General features: G+C 39.3%; 1 protein-coding gene across 2 annotated transcripts; it reads right to left on the bottom strand.

Moving 5' to 3' along the window:
• Positions 1 to 4,064: 4,064 nt before the first annotated feature.
• On the bottom strand, positions 4,065 to 11,421 carry LOC129543410 (prolactin). 2 transcript variants are annotated; one of them, XM_055406509.1, is made up of 5 exons: positions 11,394 to 11,421; positions 9,463 to 9,644; positions 7,117 to 7,224; positions 4,889 to 5,068; positions 4,065 to 4,256 (listed from the first exon to the last, which is right to left on the bottom strand). In XM_055406509.1, the coding sequence occupies exons 1-5, from the start codon at positions 11,419 to 11,421 to the stop codon at positions 4,065 to 4,067; spliced, it is 690 nt and encodes a 229-aa protein (XP_055262484.1). The 2 variants fall into 2 exon arrangements, with proteins under 2 accessions (XP_055262484.1, XP_088687438.1); XM_088831312.1 differs by having other exon boundaries at positions 9,463 to 9,647.
• Between the last annotated feature and the right edge of the window lie 661 nt (positions 11,422 to 12,082).

Raw genomic sequence — 12,082 nt, forward strand, 5'->3', positions numbered from 1 at the left:
GGACACGAGTTTGAGCAAGTTCCGGGAGATGGTGAAAGACAGGGAAGCCTGGCGTGCTTCAGTCCATGGAGTTGCAAAAAGTGGGACACGACTGAGTGACTGAACAACAACAGCCTTGTTTGGAAATATATAGGCACTGATGGAAAGAAAGTTAAGCAGTAACACAATTGAATTAGATGTTTCAGGCAAAAAATAACTTAGTGTATACAGGTTTTTTCATGATCTTCTTCCTTTTAAAAGAAAAGGTGACAATCCTACAATAATGACTTTTGCATGCAATCTGGAGCCGAAGGAGAGACTGACAGATTGTTTTGGGGCAGAGTATTGTGTCATGTTCTGTAAGGCTGGGGTCATCAAGCAAGACCGGCAAAAATAACTCTGTCTATGAGGGAAAAGGTTGGTTTTGCTGGAAAGAGTTCTTGTACGTGTGAAAGGTGTCTTTGCATAACAGAAGAAAATTGCTTTGAATTCTGAACTGAAGAGTTGACAAGTTTTGTTCACTTGTAGAGTCATCACACTTAATAAGTGAAGTGAAGTGAAGTCGCTCAGTCGTGTCCGACTCTTTGTGACCCCATGGACTGTAGCCCACCAGGCTCCTTGGTCCATGGGATTTTCCAGGCATAAATACCCCATAAAGTGGGTTGCCATTTCCTTCTCAAGGGGATCTTCCAGACCCAGGGATCGAATCCAGGTCTCCCACATTGTAGGCAGGCGCTTTACCGTCTGAGCTTCACTAGGGAAGCCCAATAAGTAGCAACAAAAGAATATTCCTAAACAAAGGAAAATTTCAGAAAAAAAGAGAAAAAGGAATGGAAGGAAAAGGAGAATATGAAATTCTGTATAGTCAAAGCTATGATTTTTCCAGTAGTCAAGTATGGTGTGAGAGTTGGATCACAAAGAAAGCTGAGCACCAAAGAATTGATGCTTTTGAATTGTAGCACTGTAGAGGACTCCCAAGGGTCCTCTTGTCTGCAAGGAGATCAAACCAGTCAATCCTAAAGGAAGTCAACCTTGAATTTTCATTGGAAAAACTGATGCTGAAACTCCAATAATTTATCCACCTGATACAAAGAGCCAATTCATTGAAAAGGGCTCTGATGCTTGGAAAGATTGAAGGCAAAAGAAGAAGAGGGTGGCAGAGGATGAGATGGTTAATGCAATCTAAGGAGAGTGAAAAGGTTGGCTTGAAGCTCAACATTCAGAAAACTAAGATCATGGCATCTGGTCCCATCACTTCATAGGAAATAGATGGGGAAACAGTGGAAACAGTGTCAGACTTTATTTTTTGGACTCCAAAATCACTACGGATGCTGATTGCAGCCATGAAATTAAAAGACGTTTACTCCTTTCAAGGAAAGTTATGACCAGCCTAGATAGCATATTAAAAAGCTGAAACTCCAATACTTTGGCCACCTCATGCGATGTGTTGACTCACTGGAAAAGAGTCTGATGCTAGGAGGGATTGGGGTAGGAGGAGACGGGGATGACAGAGAATGAGATGGCTAGATGGCATCACTGACTCGTTGGATATAAGTTTGAGTGAACTCCAGGAGTTGGTGATGGACAGGGAGGCCTGGCGTGCTGTGGTTCATGAGGTCACAAAGAGTTGGACACGACTGAGCGACTGAACTGAACTGAATTGAACTGAACCATCTCATGGACATTACTGAATGGACATAAATATGAGCAAAGTCTGGGAAATAGTGGTGGACAGAGTATCCTGGTATGCTGCAGTATCTGGGGTCACAAAGAGTAGGACATGACTTAGTGACTGAACGACAACAAAAATGAGATGATATTTGCTCTTAGAGTATAAAATTGAAATCTTATGTGTCTGCATCGTGTCCAACTCTTTGCGAACCTATGGACTGTGTAGCCTGCCATGCTCCTCTGTCCTATGGAATTAACCAGGCAATAATACTGGGGTGGGTTTCTATGCACTTCTCCAGGGGATCTTTCCAACCTAGTGACTGAACCCATGTCTCTTATGTCTCTTGCACTGGCAGGCAGATTCTTTACTGCTAGCGCCACCTGGGAAACCCATATGTATTTGAGAGTTCACCAAATAGAGTGTTCTAATAGCATTTCATTCTTCACAAGTTTTCACTCACTTTCTTTCTATCTTTCTCTTCTTTCTTTCATTTTCATCCACCTTCCCATCTACCTTTTTATTTCATTTCTACCAGGATATTGGATGGAATATTTCCCATTGTCTGTTGTCTAGAAATTTTTGCTGAAGCCCAAATTATGCTACAAAACCAGACCAGCAATATCACTGCCTTCTTCAGGAGAGCTCAGCCCTCATTGCAGGTTATCTGGAAGCAGTTGAACAAGCTGAGCAACCCTAATCCAGTCACTTCTATCCAGTCTCTATAGAGACTTGGTCTACTTGGAGGGTTTCGTAATTCAGGGACCTAATAGGGGATGTTTGATTATTGACAAAGATAGTCTAAAAGGAGAGAATGGTATTTCACTCCCCAGTTTGTTTATGAATCCAACTTCCTGATCTACTCTGTGCCTATGTGACCAGGCAGAGAATTGTCCAGAGACCCCAAGAGGGGATCAGATGCATACCAGTATTTCTTCCATTCAGTTGTTTGGAGTGTTGATGATACATGGGTTTCTGGTGGTGGGTCAGCTACTAGGCAGCTGACCTTAAGCCAATTAATTTTCTCCAGTGTTTTTGCAGAGTGAGGGAAATGGAGAGGCTCTGGAGAATACTGCAGGTCGGGAGTTGTGGGAGCTAGAACATTTCCCCAGGTTAAAAAAGAAACTATGCTGCCGAGTATCCGCAACTTATGAATGTCCTGGAGAATCACAAGGGTGCCACACAAGACAGATATTTGTCAGTCAGGGGGAATTGCAGATCAGTCTCTCTTAACCATGAGAAGGCTACATCAGCACCACATAAATAAGTGATGTCAGAACTTTACCATCTTATCACCCCTTGCCTACTTCCAACATGGCCTAAGGAATGAAGATCTAGAGAAGGAGAGAAGGAACCTTGCAGAAATGGACATATCTGCTTTCCCTGGTAGGTCCCCCAGGGCCTCAGTAGGGGAGAGAGAAACATTAAATAGGCTGAATACGAGATGGAGTTGACACGTAACTGAGCTGGACTTGTTAAATCTGGAGTGATAGAATGTATGGAATGGTTGCAAGGTGATGCAGGAAATGAGGATGCAGTGGAGTGTAGGTGAAGACAGCCACTGGAGAAGGATGGAGCTAGTTCATGTTTGTATCTGCTATGGTCTCATTTTGAAATCCTGACTCCCATGGTGATGGTATTTCATAGGTGGGGCCTTTGGGTAGTGTTGAAGTTATGGAGGTGGTGAAGGATGGAGCCTCCTGGATGAGATGACTGCTTTTATAAATAAGAGATGCACAGAGTTCTCTAGCCCTTCCCCAACGTGAGGATACAGTAAGAAGTGTGTGACCAGAAGAGGGCCCCGCCTGACCATGCAGTGGAAATCCATTTCCATTGTTTTTAAATGTTTTTAAGTCTGTGATATTTTGTTATAGCAGCCCAAAAGGACTAAGACAGCATTATAACAATCTTTAGACAGTTCAGTAAACCTCATGCTCTTTGAGTACACTAGTTTCATAGCGTTTACATTGTCTGTTATAATTCTGTGAAAGTTGGCTGATTTTCGTAAAAAATTCCTGAGAATTCAGTCTTCTTGGTAGCATGACCAACACAATGAATGATTATCTAATTCTGTAATTCTAATAACTTGACCCAGAATAATTTGCTGTGATTCTAAAGTAAGTCATTAATGGTCTTCTTTGTAATGTCAGTTTTCTGCTATTTGTGACAAATTTTGATCGGAATTTCTTTCTCTCAATCGTAAGGAAGGATTTTCATTTGATTGTCTATTAAATGAAGATACGAAACATTGACAAAATTGCCATCTTAGATTTTGACATCTCTACAGAGTCTGTTTTTATTTAAGATGAAACCCATTAGAGCCAAGCATGCATTGAAAAGCTATAAAGCTCAGAGAAGTTTGCCAGGGAATGGATCATTAAGAACCATCTCAGAAATGGATAGGATGAATGTGGGCTTAGCAGTTGTTGTTGTAGATGATTCTGCAGTTCAGGAGCTTAAGGTAAGTGTCAATCTTGCTTGAATCCCTGCGCAGGCAGTGGAGCAGGTTATAAAAAGCAGAATAACGTGCATCTTCATCCTTAGTTTGTAGGGATGGGAGTCCTGACCACACAGGGTAGGGCTCAGTCTCTTTGGCTCCAGGAAGAACCTAAGCATCCAAAAGATAATGAGTTATTATGAGTGTTAGTAGTATTTGCTTGTCTTTGTTCTTTCTAATTATCAAATTAAAAATTGGGGAAGATACATGAAAGTCTCTACACTTGGATTTTGGAGCCAGTGTATCAGATACCTGTTAGTAATTTATTAATAAAAACTAAAAGCAGAACTCAAGTATTAGTTTGGTTTTGACTTTCTCTTTTTTTCTTCTCACTCTCATCCTATGGTTTGAGGAGAACAGAGAACAAATACAAGCTGAATTTCAGTAGAGGATATCTTGGGATATTTTGAAGAAAACATTTATCTTGCAAATTGTATTCTCTAGTTCTCTTATCCTTGAAAATATTTCAGCCATCTATACCCAGGAAAAGGCAAGATTTTGGTGGAACTGTGCAATTCAAGAAAGACTGTATCTGTCAAAAATTGCTGTGGAATCTTGATTCACTTATAATGGAATCTATCACTATGAATAAACAGGTTCTTGCTTTATGTAATAGCAGTCTAGAAAAAGAAGGCCTGAATTGTGTTCTTGTACAGTGAGATAGTTCAAAACTCATTCCTCATTACAGAAATCACCTCTCTCATTCATGAGAATAGCAAGGAAGCTTTCATGAGGCTGCTCACCTGGCCAAATATCATCTCCATGCCTTCCAGAAGTCGTTTGTTTTCTTCCTCAATCTCTATGGCTCTTGACAGGATAGCATCTGGGGCTCCTTTCATACCCCGCACCTCTGTGACTAGGTGATACAGAGGGTCATTCCAGGAGCGCAGCAACCCAAGAATCAAGCTCATAAGGACTTCATGCTAAACAACCAGAGGAAACAATCTCATTAAAATAAGCATAATTCAGTGGATTTGGTAACATGTGATTTTTTGCTCAGTGACTGACTTAAAAAACTCCTGGTTTTTCCTATATATATTGAAATTTTTTTGAAGGTGGTAAAGGTTGCAAAATTATAAAATGTAAGCTATAAGTTTATACTTTGCTGAAATACTTAAAAATCTGACTTATTTTAGTAACCAATGTTTCTGATGAGTTCTAATTTATAACATAAAGAATTTTCTTTTTCCCTCTGAAATTCTACCATCCACTCAGTGAGTTCTTTTATATTTGAATGCTTTGCTTGTCTGGGGAGAGAAATCTAAGTATTTTGTTGGGACTCAGTATGTACCTGGAGTACCTAACCCAGGAAAGAAGGAATCCACCTGTGCCCACCTCATTTTCACTCAATGATTCATTCATATTAATGAATCGAAGTATTCATTAATGTATTTTTAGGTTTTGATTGGTAGTTCCTTTTATGATATTAGAACAAAGAGACAATAAAGAAGATATGACATTCCTAACCACACTTTCCTCAATCCATCCCAATATCAGCCCCCATGCAGCTATCAGAGCAGTCTATTTTGTTGACGTGTATAAGGGCAGAAAATGGCCCAGTGTTTTCTTTATTAACAGCATCAGTGGGATTCACAATGGAGGACTTTGCCCCCTAGTTCACTACTACCAGGACTGGACATGAAACTCCCAGGGGCTGAGCATCTCTAATTAAAATGCTTGATATCTTGATGGCCATGAACTACTTTAATGGTACAGGAAATGAACAGGAGAGAAGAATCAAATAGACATTGCAATAGAAACATGATGGGATGTGAGAGTAAGGGAGCTGATTGAAATTCAGACTCTAGGGTGAGTGGCAGCATAGGTTTCCCAGGGGCATTGTAGCTTAAAGATGAAGACTGAGAGCTCTGAGGTGGATGAAACCCAGACTCACTGCTTACTACCTGTGTGACTGGTGCAAATTCCACGATTTTTCTGAGTCTTGGTTTCCGTATTTCAGGAAGTGTAATAACAGTCACTGTGCTACAGGAATTTTCGTGAGGATTAAACATAGTAATGAAAACAAAGCACTTTGTAAATTGTATGACAAGGTAATCACTCTCAATAAATTTTAAATTTATTTTAAACTCATTTTAAAAAGTCCTCCTCCTTGTTCTTCTTGACCTTCTTCCTTCATTTTATCATCCTTGTTATTAAGGAGATTAGCAGATGAAAAAAATGCTGGTATCACTAACAAAGCTGTAGCAAGAGAACAGATTGTACTTAAGTGGAGATGCATGTGGAAATATTTTAAATAATGTTAGCACTGTGGTTAACTCAGGGAATCAGAAAGGAGCAAATATAATGATAAAAATTTGGAGCTGGGATACACGATTGAGGCTTATCAGTAGATGGTGTGGTCATCAGAACAGAGGCAATCATCACAGCCATGAGAAGCAAAACATAATATTTTTTAGAACCCGTTTTGGGGGGAGATTTATAATTAAAAATAAGAGGTGATAGAGGAGTCAGTCAAGAATGAGGTAGGTGTCAGAGCAGTGGAAGAATCAGGTGAGCCTTGAAAGGCAGAATTGGTGGCTCAAGTGGTACAGTATAGGAGAGAATCCCATGTAGGAGTCACTAGTAACAGGGAATACTCAAAACTGGGGTTGTGTTTCTTACATATCCATGAATTTTTTAAATCTGTATTTTATACATGGACGTTCCATTCATTTCATGTTTTCATACAGTATAATGTCTGCAACCCTGGATCTAATGCATTGGTTGAGCTTATGTTGTCTGCATGGACAATTTATAGATCTGTTATTTATTTTGCTGCTGCAGATCTTTATAGTCATCCCTTGATTTTACTCATAGTTCATCAATGCATAATGCAATTCCTCTTTGATTACTTACTGTTTCTCCACCTTTCTCTGCATGTCCAATTACCATTACCTCTAATAACCTGAAGCCTGGTAACACCAGTGCACTGTCTCACTTGTTCTAGTGAAAAGCCAGAGAAAAGACTCACGTGGGTCTGTTGGGCTTGTTCTTTGTCTTCAGGGGTAGGAAGGGAGGAGGTATGGCAGCTGTTGAGGGCCATGGTTATGAACCCTTTGCCCTGGGCATACCGTTTATCCTGGAAGCGATCAAGCAAATTCAATTCATTAGGGTTGTTTGGGCATTCAATAAATGAACCTTTAGCAGAATATTAACACATTTGATAGATGAATAATTTTTTTAATGAGGGTCACATAAAAATTGAAAGTAATTCTTTTTCCTACTATTTCTTTCCATTATCTCTGAAAACATTTGCTTTTCATCTAAATTCCAACCTCTTCCTTCTTTTTTTCCCCTTGTTTCATTTCATCCTTCCCATAGTTCCTATTTGGATAGCGAACACTAAAAATAACCCAAATATGAAATATTAACTGCTTTATTAAGTGTCATCTTTTTTAGTATTTGAACCAAATATAGTGCATATGTATGATACCTATATAGACATTTCATGTCTTGTTTACTTTGGGTTGGAACCAATATAATCCCTTAAAAGAAGATACATAATTGTAACTTTTCTTTGACTAATCTGAATCCACAAACCTATAGCTTAGTATTCTTCACAGATACAGAATATAGTGTTGTTGATGATGAGAAAATGGTAAGTCAGAAAAACATGATATAAAGTTTTTGAAAATAGTAAGCAATGGACTGAGGAGAGTAGAAATAACTAGCTAACACGTTGATAGAGAAAACCTAATCTTTAGCAAAAGTTGTGAACATTTAAAGACATTACTTTGAAGATCTGGAAAAAAGATGACAGTCAAAAATGGAAGATGAAAGGAAAACTAGTGAAAAAGAGAACTATGAATTTAATAGAAACATTGAGCACCATTGCTTATCAGTTGTCCGCTCTACTGTGGGCTCCTTGATAGACATAAAAGAGTATACAACTTTCAAAGTAATTTCATCAGAAAGAGAATAAATTTGTTTCCAATTATAAACCAACCATTCTATTGTAGTTCTAAACCCATATATTGCACACCTTAGAACAGTAATTTGTAGCATTTAAAAAACTATCATTATTTGTTTTCATTACAGGAATTCAGCTCTAATATGTTCCATCCACCCAGTTCACTGAAGTGCAGTCCCATTTATTGGCTGTTTACTGTGTGCTGGGTGGAGAATGCCCAGAGGGACACTGAAGGACCAGAAAATCAAGATGCTTCTTTTTCCCAGCCCCACCTAAGAGTGCTTTATGTCAGGTACTTTTATGAACTGAATGTGTCTCCCCCAAATTCATGTGTTGAAGCAGAAACCTCCAAAGTACTGTGTTTGGAAAAGGGCCTTTATGAAGACTGTGTGCAAGCTACGTCGCTTTAGTTGTGTACCAATATTTGCGACCCTGTGGACTATAGCCCTCTAGGTTCCTCTGTGCATGGAGATTCTCCAGGCAAGAATACTGGAGTGGGTTGTCATGCCCTCCTCCAGGGAATCTTCCTGACCCAGGGATTGAACCTGCGTCTTTTATGTCTCCTGCATTGGCAGGCAGGTTCTTCCCCATGAGCACAACCTAGGAAGCCCTTATGAAGATTGAAAATGAAAGTGAAAATCGCTCATTTGTGTCCCACTGTTTGTGAGTCCAAATAGTGGACTATACAGTCCATGGAATTCTCCAGGCCAGAATACTGGAGTGGGTAGCCTTTCCTTTCTCCAGGGGATCTTCCCAACCCAGGGATCGAACCCAGATCTCCCACATTACAGGCGGATTCTTTACCAGCTGAGCCACAAGAGAAGCCAAGAAGATTATGAAGATTAATTAAAGTTAAATGAGCTCATAGGGTGGAACACGGATCCAATATGTTTAGAGTCTTTATGAAGAGAAACACAAGAGAGTTTTCTCTTCTGTCTCTGTACCTTTCCTCTGTTTCTCTTCCCTGCCCCCAACCCTGTGAGGACACAGGGAGAAACCAACCTGGGTAGACAGAGCCCTTACCAGAAACTGACCTTGCTGGCACCCTCATCCGGGACCTCCAGCCCCCAGAAGTGCAAGGAAATAAAGTTCTGTTGTTTAATCCACTGAGTCTATGATATTCTGTTATCCAAGTCCAAACTGACAAATGCAGGTGCTTTAAATTTATTTTGGAAATTTAACAAATAAAAGGAAATTGAAACAGGTATTTCATGCTTTAAGAATCTCTGAGATCTCATGAAACATCTTTTCTTTAGTGACCACATCTTATGAGCTAATGTCTTATTTGACCTAGAAAGCATGTTCTTTGAAGTTTGGCTGATGCAGCCTTCTTGTTTAAAGGATAATATAGCCCAGTCACTTACACAAAGGTTTCTTTTGGAAATAAGCAAGAAATACAGTACTTACAAATTCATTGAACATTTCCGAGGAGAGGTTATGGATGTAGTGGGACACCATGACTGCCCGGTCAAACAGGTCTCGAAGGGACACCTGGCAGTTGCCAGCCCCATTGGGACAGACGGGGGTGGAGACCACACCCTGGCACAAGAGTAGATTTGACACCACCAGCAGCAGGAGCAGGCGGGACCCTGCTTAAATAAAAACATGAGCCACTCTGAGATGATGTATTAGCCCGAGGTTAGCAAAAGCCATCCTGTCCAGCAAGGCCTCAACTTTCCTTGTTGCCCTGAGCAGGATTTGGTGCTGTAGCAGCTGGGATGGGGAAGAAGCAACATCTTCCACTGTGTAAATTTAGATGGATGATGATATTTGCACAGATATATAGTTGCAGAACTAGGTTACTCCCTGCATTTTTGAATTGCTCCCCGAAGTGCTCCTGTGTTCTGCAAACATTTGGAATTTAAATTAACGTGAGTCAGAGTGTTTAGGTCATTCTCCTACGATAGTTTAATGTCTTGGGATTCTCTGCAGATTCTCAGCAGCTTGCAGGAGTTTGCAATTTTTTCACTGTACACTGACTAGTGCTTGCATTTTAGACACTGAAATGGCAAGAACAGCACAGTTGATCTGTATGGTTTACCATCACGGTGGGTAAGAAGAAACACATGACTGCCTGAACCCTATTATTGAATACAAAGAGAATTCTAAGAGGAAAAGACTGCATCTTGGATCTGCTAACTCAACTTAATAACCCCATCCATTTCCTTGATACTTTGCTAAAAGCTTTTAAAAATGTGTAAAATGTGTGTTTCATGATAATCCTCTGAGACAGCCTTGGCCTTCACTGTGTTATTTTGTTGTGTGTAGCCAAGTCCAGTCTCTTTGTCGCCCCACAGACTGCAGCACTCTAGGCTCCCCTTCATTCACTAAATTCTGGAGTTTGCTCAAATTCATGTCTATTGAGTCAGGTGATGATATTTAAGCATCTCATCTTCTCCCGCCCACTTCTTTTATTGCCTTCAATCTTTCACAGCATCAGGGCTCTTTCCAATGATCTCCATTATTATCATCAAATTATATTAATAAACAATGACTTAGGGCAAGTGATTTTCCCCCAAGTCCCATGATTAGCAGATGGAGGTGACTGGGGACCACACTGTCATCTTTTCCCTTCCTCATGTCACGACACACAGGCAGTTGGGCTCTTGGTTTGCATGTGTGTAACAGGGAGCACATCAGTACCTGTGATGACCCCATGCTTGCAGCGATCATTGCTGTTACTAGTAGAGAAGAATATTTTGTCTTTGCATGACAGCAGTGGCCCTAGAAAGTTGATTTTATCCACTCGCTCTGCTCTGTCTATAAAACATTCATTTTTAAAGTCCTTTACAATTAGCAGAGACAATGTAGTCACCAATTTACTATCTCAGCAGATGGACTGATAAGAGCCACTATCAATAACTTACACTTTCAAAAGGAAAAACACAATGATTAAAATCATGTTTAAGTTCAAATTACTCCAAATAAAATGTAAAAATGTGTTTATCAAAAAACTCCTTTCCTCTAGAATCTTGAATAAATGTAATTGGAAGTGTCCAAGACAAACTGAGGCAAGGGCTAAAGATTTAGGGTGAAAAAATAACTAACCCTCAACACCTGAAAATATTTAAAAGACTATTTAGTACAGAACGTAGTACAGAATGAACAGCCTTTTAGTTGCAAAATAAAAATATCAATAGTGTGAGATAATTCATATAACAGTCTTTTAGTTTTTCAGAGACATATTTCCAAAGAAATTATTTTAGGTAATTTACAGACATGTAACACAGCTGATTAAATGTTTTATCTACAAGTATAAATAAAAAGTACTTTACAGATAGAGAAATTGGAATATTGGTTCTAGGAAACCCAACAACTCCACGAGCTGCTGTACATACCTTTCTGCGACGAACCTTTGCTGTCCATGGTGGTGATGATTTCAAGAAACACACTTCACCAGGAAGCTCTCGTCCTATAGCTCTCTCTTCCCCAGATATTGGTTTTATAAGGCTTTGACATCATGAATATATTTAATCAGGCATTCCCTTCCCTTTTGCCAGTCATCTATTTCCGTCACTGAGATTACCCCCATAATTTCAAACATTGAATGGTATTCTATTTCTTATTCATATTCAGGAAGACATACTGACCAGAAATGAACATCGAGGAAGGATTTTGATTAATTAGACCAAAAGGAAATGAGAGAGATAATGATGGTGAGATCTGGAGACTAGTTTGGGTTAGAGGACCTATAAAATTATAGCAGTCATTTATTGTAACATTTACCTTTATTTCTTTGCAGTTTCTTGAATATAGCATTATCTTTCACTTAGGTGTCTCATGTATTATCAAAGAGTATTTTTTTCTCATTCAAAATTGCTGTCTGAAGTCAAGATTTCAAAATTTACCCACTAAATACTAAGAAATATAGAATAAGGATGAGTAAGTGAGATTTTCAGTTCCTGTTATACTCTCAATACATTTTCCTCATTTTTTTCTTGATTTTTACACATTCTGTTTTGTCCTTTCTAAAAGGATATATCTCTGTGGTAAAATGTGCATTTTCACATAAATCTTTTGATTTTAA

The sequence above is a fragment of the Moschus berezovskii genome, chromosome 23, assembly GCF_049115385.1.
Source record: "Moschus berezovskii isolate FMDL1 chromosome 23, NW_MosBer_1.0, whole genome shotgun sequence".
In the NCBI taxonomy this organism is placed as follows: domain Eukaryota; kingdom Metazoa; phylum Chordata; class Mammalia; order Artiodactyla; family Moschidae; genus Moschus; species Moschus berezovskii.